The 17865-nt window shown below is 45.8% G+C and overlaps 1 protein-coding gene across 2 annotated transcripts; it reads left to right on the forward strand.

Moving 5' to 3' along the window:
• The first annotated feature begins 1084 nt into the window (after positions 1 to 1084).
• c33h1orf115 (chromosome 33 C1orf115 homolog) lies at positions 1085 to 8299 on the forward strand. Of its 2 annotated transcripts, XR_003871522.1 has the most exons (3): positions 1085 to 1573; positions 6990 to 7349; positions 7461 to 8299. XR_003871522.1 is itself a non-coding variant. In XM_029730872.1 (2 exons), the coding sequence occupies exons 1-2, from the start codon at positions 1196 to 1198 to the stop codon at positions 7119 to 7121; spliced, it is 510 nt and encodes a 169-aa protein (XP_029586732.1). In that variant the 5' UTR covers positions 1085 to 1195; the 3' UTR covers positions 7122 to 8299. The 2 variants fall into 2 exon arrangements, 1 of the variants encoding a protein (XP_029586732.1); XM_029730872.1 differs by having other exon boundaries at positions 6990 to 8299.
• The last annotated feature ends 9566 nt before the right edge of the window (positions 8300 to 17865 follow it).

The raw sequence follows: 17865 nt of genomic DNA on the forward strand, positions 1-17865 counted from the left end.
CCAGTGAGTTATTCACCAATTCAGTGAGTTCTGCTGCCAAACTTTCAAGCGATTTCGCCAGCTCTCTGACAAGGATCTCCAGTGTTATCGAATTAGCCGTATCACCCGGAGTGGCTATTGAAGCCTTCAATGAAGGTGGGGTGGTAGCCATTTTAGCTGAAGTTGAATTGGTACAATGTGAAGTTTTTCCCGTCGATTTTCCAAAGCGTGTGACTGGTTTGCTCATGCTAGTGTAGGTACACTCTATTACTGTGTAATTAAAATTACTTTTGAAGTCATGAGAAGTATGAATTTAGGGGAAATTGAGGATTATTTACAAAAGTTGTCGGAGAAGAGACCTCGTCCGACTTCTTTATATTTTGCTCAACCGGAAGCCGTTCCTGAGATAATTAAGCAATTAACATCCCATCATGCTTAGGGTCATGTATAAAGATGCCCAGTAGCCCATTATTTTGGGCACCATGGGTAGAAGCAGAGATCTCAGTGACTTTGAAAGAGGGGTCTTAAAGGAGCATAGGGGGTTTAAAGTGTGTGCGTGTGTGCGTGTGTGTGTGTTTGTGTGTGTGTCTCAGTCACCAGATCTCAACCCAAATGAACACTTATGGGAAATTCTGGAGCGGCACCTGAGACAGCATTTTCCACCACCATCAACAAAACACCAAATTATGGAATTTCTTGTGGAAGAATGGTGTCACATCCCTCCAATAGAGTTCCAGACACTTGCAGAATCTATGCCAAGGTGCATTGAAGCTGTTCTGGGGGCTCGTGTTGATCCAACACCCTATTAAGACGCTTTATGTTGGTGTTTCCTTTATTTTGGCATTTACCTGCAGGCTATATTTACTGTAGATTCAGAGATACACACTGAAGTTTTTACAACATGTCACCCAACCTGTAGTTAAACATGTTGTTATTAGGTTACTGTCATAACTACCCGACTTATAACCCAATATTAACATTTTTTTTGTTTATTAAATTAAGCTATAACCCAATATGAACTTTTTGGGGGGTATTTATTTAAATTAAGCTGATATAGACAGCCTGGCTAAAGGCAGTCCTATCTTTATCAGTTAGCTGGCCGAGTAGTGTGTCGCTACGTGCTATGGTTCCAAAGGTCCCCTTCCAACATTCCACTTGCTGCACGGGCAGCCAATAGACAGGAACACGTCCTGGTGAGTTGGACTGCAGAAAGAACATGTCGCAACGGAAACGTCAAAACAAAAAGCCATCTAATTCTGCATCAGAAGACCTGACAAGAATAATCGAAAATGTCGAGTTTCAGTCAGATGATGTGGAGGGGGAGAGAGATTGCGGGAGAGGAAGAGAGGGGAGGCCGCGGGAGACAGACCCAGGGACAAGAGGCACTCCTGTGAGTGAGTGTGAGAGCGTTAGCCTGGTAAAACAGAACGTTCCTACTCAGAAGACGTCCAAACAAGTTCACATCGTCTTCCTCCCCGACAGATACCAAACTCTCATAGAGGAGGTGGAGGACAGCGAGGGCAGAGAGGAGGAGGAGAGGAAAAAAGATGCGAAGGAGAAGAGGAAAAAGGAGAAACAGAAGAAGTACAGAAAGGTAGGCTATAATGTTAGGTGAACCCCCAAAAAATTAAAGTCTCCTCTATAAAATAGTGTAATATTCTACATTTTGCTTTAGATAGTTGTTCCTAGTTATGTAACCCTAGAGACACTGCATTCACTGAATTCTTGAAATCTATGTTGCTGTGCTGTGTCACTCTGAACAAGTTAACCATTCACTAACTGACTGAGTATGGTGAACTTTGGGTTAGTTCAACTCTGTCAGCACTATTTACAGGATCAGATGGGTTAGCCAGGGGCGGACTTAGTGATTTGGAGGCCCCAGGCAGAGAGACCAGTCAGAGGCTGGGATTTATAGTAAAGACGTGTACTTAAACTGTACAAATATATTACATTTGAATGTGCCATGATGTTTTCATCTGATTGTCAAACAAATCACTTCAAAAAGTAAGTTACCTTTGCATGTTCATCCAAAAATAATTCAAGCATCCGAACAGTGTGTTGTGCATCCGCCAACTTTCCTTCAATTTTGCAATTGGCTGAAACTAATTCCCCCGGAGAAAGTATTCCGAACGAGCGAAACAGCGCCCCTCTGTCTTATTATATGTAGCCCATGTATCTGATGCTGTCTGGCCAAAAAGAGTATGACATGCCATAATATTTTTGGCCAGACAGGTTCAGATACATGGGCTATACATATATGCCTTCTACCTCTATGAGAATGGCAGTATTATCAGCAGCACCTGTCTTTTTACTAAATAAATGCGTAATGAATCCCCCTAGAGTCTAAAGGCCTGGGGCAGGGTTTCTACTAAGCTAACATATGGAATTGTTTTAAGACGGTCATACCAAGGATCATTTAGTTATTTGATTTTGAATTTTAGGACCACCCTAAATTGACTTGCCTAGTTAAATAAAGGTAAAAAAGCCCAGATATCTCTAGTTTAAACAGACAGATTTTGATGGGATTTTTTTGTTGTTGCTTTAAATGGAGCGTAAGGGGGCCTCAAGTGGATAAATTATTTAAATATTTTTGGGGTAAAAATAAAAATGCACGCCCAGCTCATGAGGCATCTTGATGATGCCTCTTCTGCCAATTTTTTTATTTAACCTTTATTTAACTAGGCAAGTCAGTTAAGAAGTTAAATTAAGAACACATTCTTATTTACAATGACGGCCTAACCCGGCCAAACCTGGATGACACTGGGCAAATTGTGTGCCATCCTATGAGACTCCCAATCACGGCCGGTTGTGAAACAGCCTGGATTCAAACCAGGGTCTGTAGTGATGCCTTTAGCACTGAGATGCAGTGCCTTAGACCTCTGCACCATTCGGGAGCCCAAGTAGTGCAATGGAAAGTCCGCAAGTGGGGTTAGTTCATCTCTATTAGCTCTAGTTACAGGATCAGATGGGTTAGTTCAACTCTATTAGCTAGCTCTAGTTACAGGATCAGATGGGTTAGTTCAACTCTATTAGCTCTAGTTACAGGATCAGATGGGTTAGTTTAAATCTATTAGCCAGCTCTAGTTACAGGATCAGATGGGTTAGTTCATCTCTATTAGCTCTAGTTACAGGATCAGATGGGTTAGTTCAACTCTATTAGCTCTAGTTACAGGATCAGATGGGTTAGTTCAACTCTATTAGCTCTAGTTACAGGATCAGATGGGTTAGTTCAACTCTATTAGCTCTAGTTACTGGATCAGATGGGTTAGTTCAACTCTATTAGCTCTAGTTACAGGATCAGATGGGTTAGTTTAAATCTATTAGCTAGCTCTAGTTACAGGATCAGATGGGTTAGTTCAACTCTATTAGCTCTAGTTACAGGATCAGATGGGTTAGTTCAACTCTATTAGCTCTAGTTACAGGATCAGATGGGTTAGTTCAACTCTATTAGCTCTAGTTACAGGATCAGATGGGTTAGTTTAAATCTATTAGCTAGCTCTAGTTACAGGATCAGATGGGTTAGTTCAACTCTATTAGCTCTAGTTACAGGATCAGATGGGTTAGTTTAAATCTATTAGCTAGCTCTAGTTACAGGATCAGATGGGTTAGTTCATCTCTATTAGCTCTAGTTACAGGATCAGATGGGTTAGTTTAAATCTATTAGCTAGCTCTAGTTACAGGATCAGATGGGTTAGTTCAACTCTATTAGCTCTAGTTACAGGATCAGATGGGTTAGTTCAACTCTATTAGCTCTAGTTACAGGATCAGATGGGTTAGTTCAACTCTATTAGCTCTAGTTACAGGATCAGATGGGTTAGTTTAAATCTATTAGCTAGCTCTAGTTACAGGATCAGATGGGTTAGTTCAACTCTATTAGCTCTAGTTACAGGATCAGATGGGTTAGTTTAAATCTATTAGCTAGCTCTAGTTACAGGATCAGATGGGTTAGTTCATCTCTATTAGCTCTAGTTACAGGATCAGATGGGTTAGTTCAACTCTATTAGCTATCTCTAGTTACAGGATCAGATGGGTTAGTTTAAATCTCTTAGCTAGCTCTAGTTACAGGATCAGATGGGTTAGTTCAACTCTATTAGCTCTAGTTACAGGATGAGATGGGTTAGTTCAACTCTATTAGCTCTAGTTACAGGATCAGATGGGTTAGTTTAAATCTATTAGCGAGCTCTAATTACAGGATCAGATGGGTTAGTTCAACTCTACTAGCTCTAGTTACAGGATCAGATGGGTTAGTTCAACTCTATTAGCTCTAGTTACAGGATCAGATGGGTTAGTTTAAATCTATTAGCTAGCTCTAGTTACAGGATCAGATGGGTTAGTTCAACTCTATTAGCTCTAGTTACAGGATCAGATGGGTTAGTTTAAATCTATTAGCTAGCTCTAGTTACAGGATCAGATGGGTTAGTTCATCTCTATTAGCTCTAGTTACAGGATCAGATGGGTTAGTTCAACTCTATTAGCTATCTCTAGTTACAGGATCAGATGGGTTAGTTTAAATCTATTAGCTAGCTCTAGTTACAGGATCAGATGGGTTAGTTCAACTCTATTAGCTCTAGTTACAGGATCAGATGTGTTAGTTCAACTCTATTAGCTCTAGTTACAGGATCAGATGGGTTAGTTCAACTCTATTAGCTCTAGTTACAGGATCAGATGTGTTAGTTCAACTCTATTAGCTCTAGTTACAGGATCAGATGGGTTAGTTCAACTCTATTAGCTCTAGTTACAGGATCAGATGGGTTAGTTCAACTCTATTAGCTCTAGTTACAGGATCAGATGGGTTAGTTTAAATCTATTAGCTCTAGTTACAGGATCAGATGGGTTAGTTTAAATCTATTAGCTAGCTCTAGTTACAGGATCAGATCAACAACACTGTAGCCTATGGGCCTACAGTATGTGTGATGAGCTGTTTTGTGAATGAATGAATTGAGCTGTATTAACTTTTAAGCTTGACTCTTGTATATTATCACATGGATTATGATCAGGATAACAACCATGCAGCCTATGTTTGATTGTTATTGCTTGTTGTTAATACAGTAAATTGACAACAATTTGTTAGATATGTGTTAAGGGTGGATGGTTATGGGGTTAAGGGGAGTGGATGGTGGTTAGGGGTTAAGGGGGGGTGGTTAGGGGTTAAGGAGGGGGTTATGGGGTTAAGGGGAGTGGATATGGAGTTAAGGGGGAGTTGTAGGGTTAAAGGGGTGGATAGGGGTTAAGGAGGTCAGATATGACATAGGGGTTAACCCCATAACCACCCCCCTTAACCCCTAACCACCCCCCCCTTAACCCCATAACCACCCCCCCTTAACCCCATAACCACCACCCTTAACCAAATAACCACCCCCCCTTAACCCCATAACCACCCCTCCTTATACCCCATAACCACCCCCCCCTTAACCCCATAACCACCCCCCCTTGACCCCATAACCACCCCCCCTTAACCCCATAACCACCCCCCCCTTAACCCCATAACCACCCCTCCTTAACCCCTATCCACCCCTTTAACCCCATAACCACCCCTCCTTATACCCCATAACCACCTCCTTATACCCCATAACCACCCCTCCTTATACCCCATAACCACCTCCTTATACCCCATAACCACCCCTCCTTATACCCCATAACCACCCCTCCTTATACCCCATATCCACTCCCCTTAACTCCATAACCACCTCCTTAAGGGGGGGTGGTTATGGGGTTAAGGGGGGGTGGTTATGGGGTTAAGGGGGGAGTGGTTATGGGGTTAAGGGGGGGTGGTTAGGGGTTAAGGGGGGGTGGTTATGGGGTTAAGGGGGGGTGGTTATGGGGTTAAGGGGGGGGTGGTTAGGGGTTAAGGGGGGGTGGTTATGGGGTTAAGGGGGGGGGGGTGGTTAGGGATTAAGGGGGGGTGGTTATGGGGTTAAGGGTGGGGTGGTTAGGGATTAAGGGGGGGTGGTTATGGGGTTAAGGGTGGGGTGGTTAGGGATTAAGGGGGGGTGGTTAGGGGTTAAGGGGGGGTGGTTATGGGGTTAAGGGGGGGGTGGTTAGGGATTAAAGGGGGGTGGTTATGGGGTTAAGGGGGGGGTGGTTAGGGATTAAGGGGGGGTGGGTGGTTATGGGTTAAGGGGGGTGGTTATGGGTTAAGGGGGGGTGGTTATGGGGTTAAGGGGGGTGGTTATGGGGTTAAGGGGGGGTGGTTAGGGGTTAAGGGGGGGGTGGTTAGGGGTTAAGGGGGGGTGGTTTGGGGTTAAGGGGGGGGTTAGGGGTTAAGGGGGGGGTGGTTTGGGGTTAAGGGGGGGTGGTTAGGGGTTAAGGAGGTGTGGTTATGGGGTTAAGGGGGGGTGGTTATGGGGTTAAGGGGGGGTGGTTATGGGTTAAGGGGGGTGGTTATGGGGTTAAGGGGGGGTGGTTATGGGGTATAAGGAGGGGTGGATAGGGGTTAAGGGGGGGTGGTTATGGGGTTAAGGGGGGGTGGTTATGGGGTTAAGGGGGGGTGGTTAGGGGTTAAAGGGGGGTGGTTAGGGGTTAAGGGGGGGTGGTTTGGGGTTAAGGGGGGGGTTAGGGGTTAAGGGGGGGGTGGTTTGGGGTTAAGGGGGGGGTTAGGGGTTAAGGGGGGGTGGTTAGGGGTTAAGGGGGGGTGGTTTGGGGTTAAGGGGGGGGTTAGGGGTTAAGGGGGGGTGGTTAGGGGTTAAGGGGGGGTGGTTAGGGGTTAAGGAGGTGTGGTTATGGGTTAAGGGGGGGTGGTTAGGGTTTAAGGAGGGGGGTGGTTAGGGTTTAAGGGGGGGTGGTTAGGGGTTAAGGGGCTGGCTGTTAGGGGTGCTGAGAGCAGAGCAGTAGACTGTGTGTAAATCTCTCACAGCCCTAAGCTCTTACATATGACACTAATTAACTGCTGCAACACACACTCACATACCCCACACCACACCACACCACACAGACCAGGTGTTCTTGTGTGTGACCCGTGTGATTGCTTGTGCCTGACCCTGTGTCTGTGTCCCATTGGTCCTGTCTGGTAGAACGTCGGGAAGGCTCTGCGGTTCGGCTGGCGATGTCTGGTTGCCGGGTTACAGAGCTTAGCGAGCGGCTATGCTACACCCCTTTCGGCTGCAGCCACGTTGGTGACCGACGTCCACAGAACTCACCGCTAGGCATGATGGGACGGAGGACTAATATCTGGGACTAGACACACACAGTCTCAACTGCATTTTATGTCATTATTTCAGACTCCTTAACAGTTACCTAATACAGTATGTTTGATGTTTACCGGTATTTGTGTTGATGTTTACCAGTCTTTGTGTTGATGTTTACCAGTCTTTGTGTTGATGTTTACCAGTCTTTGTGTTGATGTTTACCGGTCTTTGTTTTGATGTTTACCGGTCTTTGTTTTGATGTTTACCGGTCTTTGTTTTGATGTTTACCAGTCTTTGTGTTGATGTTTACCAGTCTTTGTGTTGATGTTTACCGGTCTTTGTGTTGATGTTTACCAGTCTTTGTTTTGATGTTTTCTATCTGAAAGGGGAATAAAGAGAGTGATGAGGAAGAAAGAGAAGGAATGAGAAAGTACAGCACTGTAGAATATAAAGAGGATAGAAAAACAGAAATGGATATAGAATTGAAAAGAGGAAAAAGTATGACGGGTGAAGGTCTGAGAGATTATGAGGAGATGAGTTGATAGGCCTTCATAAAGTGTCTTTCAAAGTAAACAATTCTACAGTATGCACCATACAATACTATGGACTTAACTGGTTTACCTGCTAGATTGAGAAAGGATTGTGACCAGGGAAATGAACCAAAATGCCTGTCCAGGTTCTCCCATGCCCACCGTGGTACTATAGGAGTGTATCCAGCTGGTCGCAACGTTTTTGGAATGCTCAGATAGAACTATGCTTATGTAGATCTAACATGCCTCAGATAGGGAGTGTGTTGTGTTTTATAGTCCCTCCTGTTTTATAGTCCTTCCTGTGTTTTATAGACCCTCCTGTTTTACAGACCCTCCTGTGTTTTATAGACTCTCCTGTGTTTTATAGACTCTCCTGTGTTTTATAGACCCTCCTGTTTTACAGGCCCTCCTGTGTTTTATAGACCCTCTTGTGTTTTATAGACTCTCCTGTGTTTTATAGACCCTCCTGTTTTATAAACCCTCCTGTGTTTTATAAACCCTCCTGTGTTTTATAGACCCTCCTGTGTTTTATAGACCCTCCTGTTTTACAGGCCCTCCTGTGTTTTATAGACCCTCCTGTGTTTTATAGACCCTCCTGTGTTTTACAGGCCCTCCTGTGTTTTACAGACTCTCCTGTGTTTTACAGGCCCTCCTGTGTTTTACAGACCCTCCTGTGTTTTATAGACCCTCCTGTGTTTTATAGACCCTCCTGTGTTTTATAGACCCTCCTGTGTTTTACAGGCCCTCCTGTGTTTTACAGGCCCTCCTGTTTTAGGAAACTGATGCTGCTAATTGGTATTACAGCTTTTCCCAATTGTTTACACACTAAAACTGGCCCATGAGGCCCAATGACCCAAACCTGTAGAGGTGTAAAGGTAGAGGTGGAGGTGTAAAGGTAGAGGTGTAAAGGTAGAGGTGGAGGTGTAAAGGTAGAGGTGGAGGTGTAGAGGTAGAGGTGGAGGAGGTGTAGAGGTAGAGGTGGAGGAGGTGTAGAGGTAGAGGTGGAGGGTGTGTAAAGGTAGAGGTGTAAAGGTAGAGGTGGAGGTGGTGTAAAGGTAGAGGTGGAGGTGGTGTAAAGGTAGAGGTGGTGTAAAGGTAGAGGTGGAGGTGGTGTAAAGGTAGAGGTGGAGGTGGTGTAAAGGTAGAGGTGGTGTAAAGGTAGAGGTGGAGGTGGTGTAAAGGTAGAGGTAGAGGTGTAAAGGTAGAGGTGGAGGTGTAAAGGTAGAGGTGGAGGTGTAAAGGTAGAGGTGGAGGTGTAAAGGTAGAGGTGGAGGTGTAAAGGTAGAGGTGGAGGTGTAAAGGTAGAGGTAGAGGTGTAAAGGTGGAGGTGTAAAGGTAGAGGTGGAGGTGTAAAGGTGGAGGTGTAAAGGTGGAGGTGGAGATGGAGGTGTAAAGGTAGAGGTAGAGGTGGAGGTGTAAAGGTGGAGGTGTAAAGGTGGAGGTGGAGATGGAGGTGTAAAGGTAGAGGTAGAGGTGGAGGTGTAGAGGTAGAGGTGTAAAGGTAGAGGTGGAGGTGGAGGTGTAGAGGTAGAGGTGGAGGTGTAAAGGTAGAGGTGGAGGTGTAAAGGTAGAGGTGGAGGTGTAAAGGTAGAGGTGGAGGTGGTGTAAAGGTAGAGGTGGAGGTGTAAAGGTGGAGGTGGTGTAAAGGTAGAGGTGGAGGTGGTGTAAAGGTAGAGGTGGAGGTGTAAAGGTAGAGGTAGAGGTGGAGGTGTAGAGGTAGAGGTTGAGGTGTAAAGGTGGAGGTGGAGGTGGAGGTGCAAAGGTAAAGGTGGAGGTGGAGGGGTAGAGGTAGAGTGAGAGGTGGAGATTGAGGTGGACCAAGAACAAGGAGAGTAATCTTTGATGAAATACTGGCGACTATGGTGGAGTGAGTGGTCAACCATGGTTTGACCTTGAGAGAGGCTGGGCAGAGAGTGCTGCCCAATCTGAGCCGCTTCACTGTAACATCCATCATCCGGACATTCCAAAATGATAAGAGGTTTGTACTGCAGACATCGGACCTCTCTAGTACTTTTACTACTTGACAGTAGTACAACATAAAGCACAGTAAAGACTGTAGATTCCAATACATACTGGAAGGGGAAACATAGTAAATGTTTCATATATTACTGTATGTATGAAACTGGGAGCTATACTACTTTGTAACATGTTTTTCTTCTATACTATATTACTGTACTGTTTACTGTACTGTATGCTATTTTGTTTTAAAGTTTTTTCTGATTGCTTAGCCACTATCTGCAAAACTCTTCAAATGGTGTTTTTGCATCAATACAGTACACACAAACCTTCATTTGAATAAGCACACAAAGCTCCAACTGCGCACTGATAGTTTAAATGAAAAACACTTTTGGCTTTTGCTTTCTCTGTGTGCAGGACATAGCAGCTTGCAATACAGTTTGGTCATACATGTAATAAAACACACAGGTATCCAAATGTGTGAAGTATGTATGTGCATTCCAAACGTAACACACTATCAGTACAAATAAGGGCGTCACGGTCGTTGTAATGGATGGACCAAGGCGCAGCGGGTATGTGAATGCTCATTTTATTTAACACGAAACAAGAAAAACGGACGACAAACAGCCTTGTAGGCTCACACAGCAATACAAAGAACAATCTCCCACAATCCCCAAAACAAACAAACTCCTAATTATAGGATCTTCAATCAGAAGCAACGATAACCAGCTGCCTACAATTGAAGGCCCCAATCCCAAATACTAAACATAGAAATAAACACCCTAGAAACAGACATAGAACTGTACAACATAGAACTAAACCAAAAACCCCGGAAACATAAATAAAACGCCCCTCTACATAAACACACACTCAAAACCATATAAAACAAATACCCCCTGCCACGTCCTGACCAAACTATAATAACAAATAACCACTTTACTGGTCAGGACGTGACAAAGGGGAAAAAGTTTAGTTTTTTCTCAGAATGTTCGAACACTCCTCAAACAACAAAAGCGCAGAAGAAGAAAACAAAAACATTTGTACTAGAAAAGAAAATAACAAAAAAAAATTAGGCTCCATCTCACCTTCTTTTTGGGTCTGACCAGAAGACTTCATCCACATCACATGCGATGTTGTCTTGATGAAGGCAGCGTGGAAAGTATCGCCTGGAGTGCCTTATCCAGGCCTGGCATGACCCCTGATCGATGTCCCCACAAGCCTCCTCCATTGCCTGTAGAAGGGGTACGCGTTGGTGGGGCTGGCGATCATCCACCTTCCAAACGCCATGCAGAGAAGAATTCTTCAATAGGATTCAAGAACGGAGAGTGTGGGGGGGGGGGGATTGAATGCGATGAAAAGTAGGTGACCTGTGAACCAATTGCGGACCACAGCAGCCCAGTGGAAACTAACATCGTCCCAGATGATAACGTACCTGGACTGCTCTGGCCCCTGGTCATTAGGGATTAGTCTGTTGTGGAGGGTGTCCAGACATGTGATAATGTGTGCAGTGTTGTATGGGCCTAGGATTACATGATGGTGAAGGACGCCGTTTTGACTAATAGCCACACACATTGCTATGTTGCCACCACGTTGTCCCGGGACGTTGATGATGGCACGGTGTCCGATGATATTTCTGTCGCGGCCCCTTGTTTTTGTAAGGCTGAAACCTGCTTCGTTCCACATTTATTAGCTCATGACGCACTGCATCTGCTTCTAGCTCCATGACTCTCTGAAAGAGACAAAACAATGTAGCACAGTAGGAAAAGACAGGGATCAGTCAATATGATGTAGCACCATGTACTTCCAGATCCAGTACCAATGATAGGATAGTATAGCTTACCTGCACATATTCATATCTCAGTTGTTTTACACGGTCTGAGTTTCTTTCCAAAGGGACTCTATACAGCTGCTTCATCCTACTTCTATTGCGTTTCAGTAGACGAGACAGTGCAGAGAGACTCACTCTGTTGACGTTTTGGAATATGGTGTTACCTGCCATTAAGTGGTCCTGCAGTTCTGAGTCTGATGCAGTTATTTGCAATGACCATATTTCCAATGTGGGTCTCCTGCTCTGGGGTGAACAGCCAACCTTTTCCACCAGATGCTGGTTTTCTTGCAGCTCTGTAAAAACATTTGAATGGTTTTAGTGATAGATCCTTCTCATTCTGAAAGTACAGTACATATTACTGTACCAGTAAGACTACAGCACTTACAGTTACTTACCGTTTCTCATTTCTAAATATCCGGATGATAACCTGCAACAGTATAGTGGCTCAGATTTGGTTGAACCCGTTGCCCAGTCTCCCTCATGCACATCCCATGGTTGACAACACGGTCAACCACAGTCGCTCTGATTTCATCTGTTATTGTGTTCCTGACTCCTCTTCCTCTTCCTCTTTCCCGTCCTACTTCACCTCTTCCTCCTCCTCCTCCTCCTCATCCTCCTCGTCCTCCTCTTCCTTCTCCTCCTCCTCCTCTTCCTTCTCCTCCTCCTCCTCCTCCTCATCCTCCTCGTCCTCTTCCTTCTCCTCCTCTTACTTCTTCACCTCCTCCTCCTCCTCATCCTCCTCGTCCTCTTCCTTCTCCTCCTCTTACTTCTTCACCTCCTCCTCCTCCTCATCCTCCTCGTCCTCCTCTTCCTTCTCCTCCTCCTCCTCTTCCTTCTCCTCCTCCTCCTCCTCCTCATCCTCCTCGTCCTCCTCCTCCTCTTCCTTCTCCTCCTCCTCCTCCTCATCCTCCTCGTCCTCCTCTTCCTTCTCCTCCTCCTCCTCTTACTTCTTCACCTCCTCCTCCTCCTCATCCCCGTCTTTCTCCTCTTCGTCCAAATGTTTACCTGTGGCCTATTTATATCTATAATATATATATTTATATCTCAAGCTCTGATTTGTAAGTGAACTCATTATCATTATCTAAAAGTGTTTTCAGATGTGTCAATGTGGAAAGGCAATTGGCGAAATAGTGTAGCAACGTAGAGAACCAGTGTTTACAGTTTTGCTAGAAGTGTGTTATTAAATTGCAAACTGAGTGTAAAGCAGTGAGTTGTGTTTACAGTTTTGCTAGAAGTGTGTAATTAAATTGCAAACTGAGTGTAAAGCAGTGAGTTGTGTTTACAGTTTTGCAAAAAGTGTGTTATAAAAGTACAACCTGAGTATAAAGCGTGCATTCAGTTTGGAACGTGCATTCAGTATAGAACGTGCATTCAGTTTGGCACACTTGGTAAATGCATTGGCTACAAGTGTTAATGGTTTCAGAGATAATGATTCAAGAATCACTGCTAGTGTTTAAGCATTCAGAAAAAAACTATAGCATAACTGAAAGACGACCACCACGAACAGGAAAGCTGCCATTGTGCAAATGGTAGTTGAACATAATGTCATAAGACTGCGGGAAATCCAACAACAGATGATTGAAAATCCTGCCATCTTTCATAACATCAGAGTCAGGTACCTGGCCAGCGCGGGGGGAAATGTCACCATATGCACAGCTATGAGCCACAATGGGATCCTCCACCGCCATGCCACCCTTTCCTGAACACCTTACATGACAGTCTTTATCAGCCAGAGCAGAGACGTCCAGGTGATCCTGAGCAGCAAATTGTAAAGGGTGCGTGCTGGTGTCAGGTAAGTCAGGAGCAGGAGAATGAACTTGGTATAAACGGAGTCGTTTAGTAAGTGCTCACAAAACTCCGAAAACCAAAATATACAAAATAATGAAAGTGGGTACAAAACCCGTCGCACACCAGAACATAACTTGTACAATCAAACAATCACCGACAAGGACATGAGGGGAAACAGAGGGATAAATACACAACATGTAATTGATGGGATTGGAACCAGGTGTGAAGGAAGACAAGACAAATGTACCCCTAACGCAGGGATTCGGAGACATATGTTTCCATAGCCTCCGTCTCCGCCTGTGAGAGGGGATACACGTGACTCCTGGGAAGTGCAGCGTCTACCAGGAGATATATTGCACAATCACCCCGTCAATGAGGTGGTAATTGAGTCGCCTTCTTTTTGGAGAAGGCGAGAGCCAAATCGGCATATTCAGGGGGAATGCGCACGGTGGAGACCTGGTCTGGACTCTCCACCGTAGTGCACCAACGGAAACCCCTAAACACCTCCCTGAGCACTCTCGCGACCACCCCGTGAGAGCCCTCTGTGGCCAAGAAACAGTGGGGTTATGACAAGCTAACCAGGGTAGGCCCAGCACCACGGGAAATGCAGGAGAGTCAATAAGGAAGAGACTAATTCTCCCCGTATGACCCCCCTGCATTACCATGCCCAAAGGCGCGGTGACCTCCTTAAGTCGACCATTATGGTTAGGGTTGATATCTAAGGCGTGAACGGGGAAGGGCACGTCCACGGGAACGATGGGGATCCCTAAACTATAGGCTAAAGCTCTATCAATTAAATTCCCAGCCGCGCCTGAATTGACGAGCGCCTTATGCTGGGAATGCGGGGAAAACTCAGGGAACGTTACAGACACAAACATATGTGCAACAGAGGGCTCTGGGTGAGAATGGTGCCGGCTCACCTGGGGTGACGCCAGAACGCCCTGCCTACTGCCCCGATACCCAGAGGAACCAACCCGGCACCGACCGGCAGTGTGACCTCTGCGGCCACAGATGGTGCACGAGCGGGAACCCCCTCCGGTCTCCCTGTGCACCACCCCTCCCAGCTCCATATGGGTATCGGAGAGGGGGTGCGGAAGGACGGAACCACCAGACCCTGATCTGAACATCCACGAGGAGCCAGCAGATTGTCCAGCCGGATGGACAGGTCCACCAGCTGGTCAAATGTAAGGGTGATGTCTCTGCAGGCCAGCTCCCGACGGACGTCCTCGCGCAGACTGCAGCGGTAATGGTCGATCAGGGCCCTGTTGTTCCATCCCGCGCCGGCAGCCAGGGTCCTAAGCTCCAGGACGAACTCCTGGACGCTCCTCGTCTCCTTCCTCAGATGGTAGAGGCGCTCACCCGCCACTCTACCCTCGGGTGGTTGGTCGAAGACTGCCCGGAAACGGCGGGTGAACTCCTCAAACTGGTCCAACGCCGCATCTCCCTCTCTCCACACGGCGTTGGCCCACTCCAGGGCTTTCCGGTTGAGGCACGAGACGAGGGAGGACACCCTCTCACTGCCCAATGGAGCCGGGTGGATGGTGGCCAGGTAGAGGTCTAAATGCAATAAGAACCCCTGGCAGTTCGCAGCCCTCCCGTCGTACTCCTGGGGCAAGGAGAGACGGATCCCACTGGGTTCAGGAGGGAAAGGGGCGCTCAGGGGAGACCCTGGTTGTGCTGGTGAAGGCGCTGGAAGAACTCCCTGTCTCTCCCAGCGGTCCATTGTTTGGACAATGTGATCCATGGCGGCCCCAAGATGGTGAAGCATAACTGCATGCTCCTGGACGCGCTCCTCCACCTCACTGGCTGGGGTACCTTTTCCTGCTAACTCCATAGTTCGGGTCGGTGATTCTGTAAAGGGTGCGTGCTGGTGGCAGGGATGTCAGGAGCAGGACATTGAACTTGGTTTTAACGGAGTCGTTTAATAAGTACTCACAAAACTCCGAAAACCAAAATATACAAAATAATGAAAGTGGGTACAAACCCATCGCACACCAGAACATAACTTGTACAATCACACAATCACCGACAAGGACATGAGTGGAAACAGAGGGTTAAATACACAACATGTAATTGATGGGATTGGAACCAGGTGTGAAGGAAGACAAGACAAAACCAATGGAAAATGAAAAATGGATCAGCGATGGCTAGAAGGTCGGTGACGTCAACCGCCGAACGTCGCCCGAACAAGGAGAGGGACCAACTTCGGGGGAAGTCGTGACACAAATATATGTTCTAATTTGGGACAACGTGCGTTTCCCATTGGGCTGCTCAGGTCAGCAACTGCTTCCATGACAACCGCTTCCAGAATATATCACCTGTGATGTTGTTGAAAATCTGTGGCCGGACCAAAACAACAGACATGAATGATTTTGTTTTCGCAATGGAGTATTTGTTTCTTGACTTATGATTTAGATATTACTGTCACGACTGATTTGGACTGGTGTAGAGGCGGAATCAGATGCAGGAGACAGAGGTGCTGGAGGTGAGTGTCTTTTAATGAACTGACACACAAAGGCCGAAAAGCACAGGGCGCTACACAAAGTTTGCCTGGGAGAAACACTTTCCCATAAAACACAAAAAATATATATTCCACGGCACAAAAGGCAAGGAGCGCAGCCCGGTAAATCCATGGACAAAAAACTGTCGGAAAACACAACGTACCCAAAATACCTCCCACCGTCCTGAGTGGACAATAAACAATCCCGCACAAAATCCCAACTGAAAACACACATTAAATAAGCCCCCACTAATGACAGACACAAAACAGGTGCGGAACAGACAGACAAAACTAAAAGACACAGAAACAACGATTGGTGGCAGCTAATAGGCCGGCGACGACGACCGCCGAGCGCCGCCCGACCGAGGAGGGGCGCCACTTTCGTTGGATCCTGTGACAATTACTGTATTTTGACAGTTTCTTTATCTATTTCTTACAATTGATCTAACATACAGTATAGTAGTTCAAATAGGCCTATTTTTCTTCCTTTTCATATTCCAATATATATTTACTGTATGTATGCATTTTTACTGTATGTGTGTTTAAAGTATGCTGTCATGTATTGAGTCACATTGAAATATAAAACTTACATTTTTTATTTGAGTACACACAAACAATATACAGTATAACAACATCTTAGTCTTTACACTGAAATAAGTTCTGATAGTTGTGTTTTGAATATGTCCCATTTGTGTGATCTCAGTTGTCACTAAGTTAGATTCATTTGATGTGTGTCTCACTTGTAAGCAGAGTTTCATCTTGAACAGGGAGTACATGATTTTGATTGGTGTGTTTCATTTTCCAAGATGTCTGTGGGGTTTGGGGAAATATGCTAACTGTTTTGAGTTTTGTGTTTAGAGTTTTGAGTACCTGAGATGTAGTTTCAGCAAGTGTGTGTTAACAATTGAGAAAAACTGTAATGTCTTGCATGCCCCATTACTCTCTCACAGAGGGGTTCTGAGCCTTTGACCGGACAACAGTAGTTGGTATGGGTTTGTGTGTATGAGAAAGAGAATGGGAAGGAGAGAACTAAGGGGGAGAGAGAAGGAAACGGGAGTGAAGAGAGAGGGGGAGAGAAGGAATGAGGATAACATAGAGGGGGAGAGAAGGAATGAGGATAACATAGAGGGGGAGAGAAGGAATGAGGATAACATAGAGGGGGGAGAGAAGGAATGAGGATAACATAGAGGGGGAGAGAAGGAATGAGGATAACATAGAGGGGGAGAGAGAAGGAATGAGGATAACATAGAGGGGGAGAGAAGGAATGAGGATAACATAGAGGGGGAGAGAAGGAATGAGGATAACATAGAGGGGGAGAGAAGGAATGAGGATAACATAGAGGGGGAGAGAAGGAATGAGGATAACATAGAGGGGGAGGGAGAGAAGGAATGAGGATAACATAGAGGGGGAGAGAAGGAATGAGGATAACATAGAGGGGGAGAGAAGGAATGAGGATAACATAGAGGGGGAGAGAAGGAATGAGGATAACATAGAGGGGGAGAGAAGGAATGGAGAGAAAAGAGAGGGGGGGAGAGAAGGAATGAGGATAACATAGAGGGGGAGAGAAGGAATGGAGAGAAAAGAGAGAGGGGGAGAGAAGGAATGAGGATAACATAGAGGGGGGAGAGAAGGAATGAGGATAACATAGAGGGGGAGAGAAGGGATGGAGAGAAAAGAGAGGGGGAGAGAAGGAATGAGGATAACATAGAGGGGGAGAGAAGGAATGAGGATAACATAGAGGGGGAGAGAAGGAATGAGGATAACATAGAGGGGGAGAGAAGGAATGAGGATAACATAGAGGGGGAGAGAGAAGGAATGAGGATAACATAGAGGGGGAGAGAAGGAATGAGGATAACATAGAGGGGGAGAGAAGGAATGAGGATAACATAGAGGGGGAGAGAAGGAATGAGGATAACATAGAGGGGGAGAGAAGGAATGAGGATAACATAGAGGGGGAGAGAGAAGGAATGAGGATAACATAGAGGGGGAGAGAAGGAATGAGGATAACATAGAGGGGGAGAGAAGGAATGAGGATAACATAGAGGGGGAGAGAAGGAATGAGGATAACATAGAGGGGGAGAGAAGGAATGAGGATAACATAGAGGGGGAGAGAAGGAATGAGGATAACATAGAGGGGGAGAGAAGGAATGGAGAGAAAAG

This window comes from Salmo trutta, chromosome 33 (genome assembly GCF_901001165.1).
Source record: "Salmo trutta chromosome 33, fSalTru1.1, whole genome shotgun sequence".
Taxonomy (NCBI): Eukaryota; Metazoa; Chordata; class Actinopteri; order Salmoniformes; family Salmonidae; genus Salmo; species Salmo trutta.

Bases quoted from the DNA above. Each gene is read 5' to 3' on its own strand.
- c33h1orf115 (XM_029730872.1), top strand. From the start codon at position 1,196: ATGTCGCAACGGAAACGTCAAAACAAAAAGCCATCTAATTCTGCATCA. The intron at 1,574-6,989 runs GTAGGCTATAAT...CCTGTCTGGTAG, and splicing joins AACAGAAGAAGTACAGAAAG to AACGTCGGGAAGGCTCTGCG.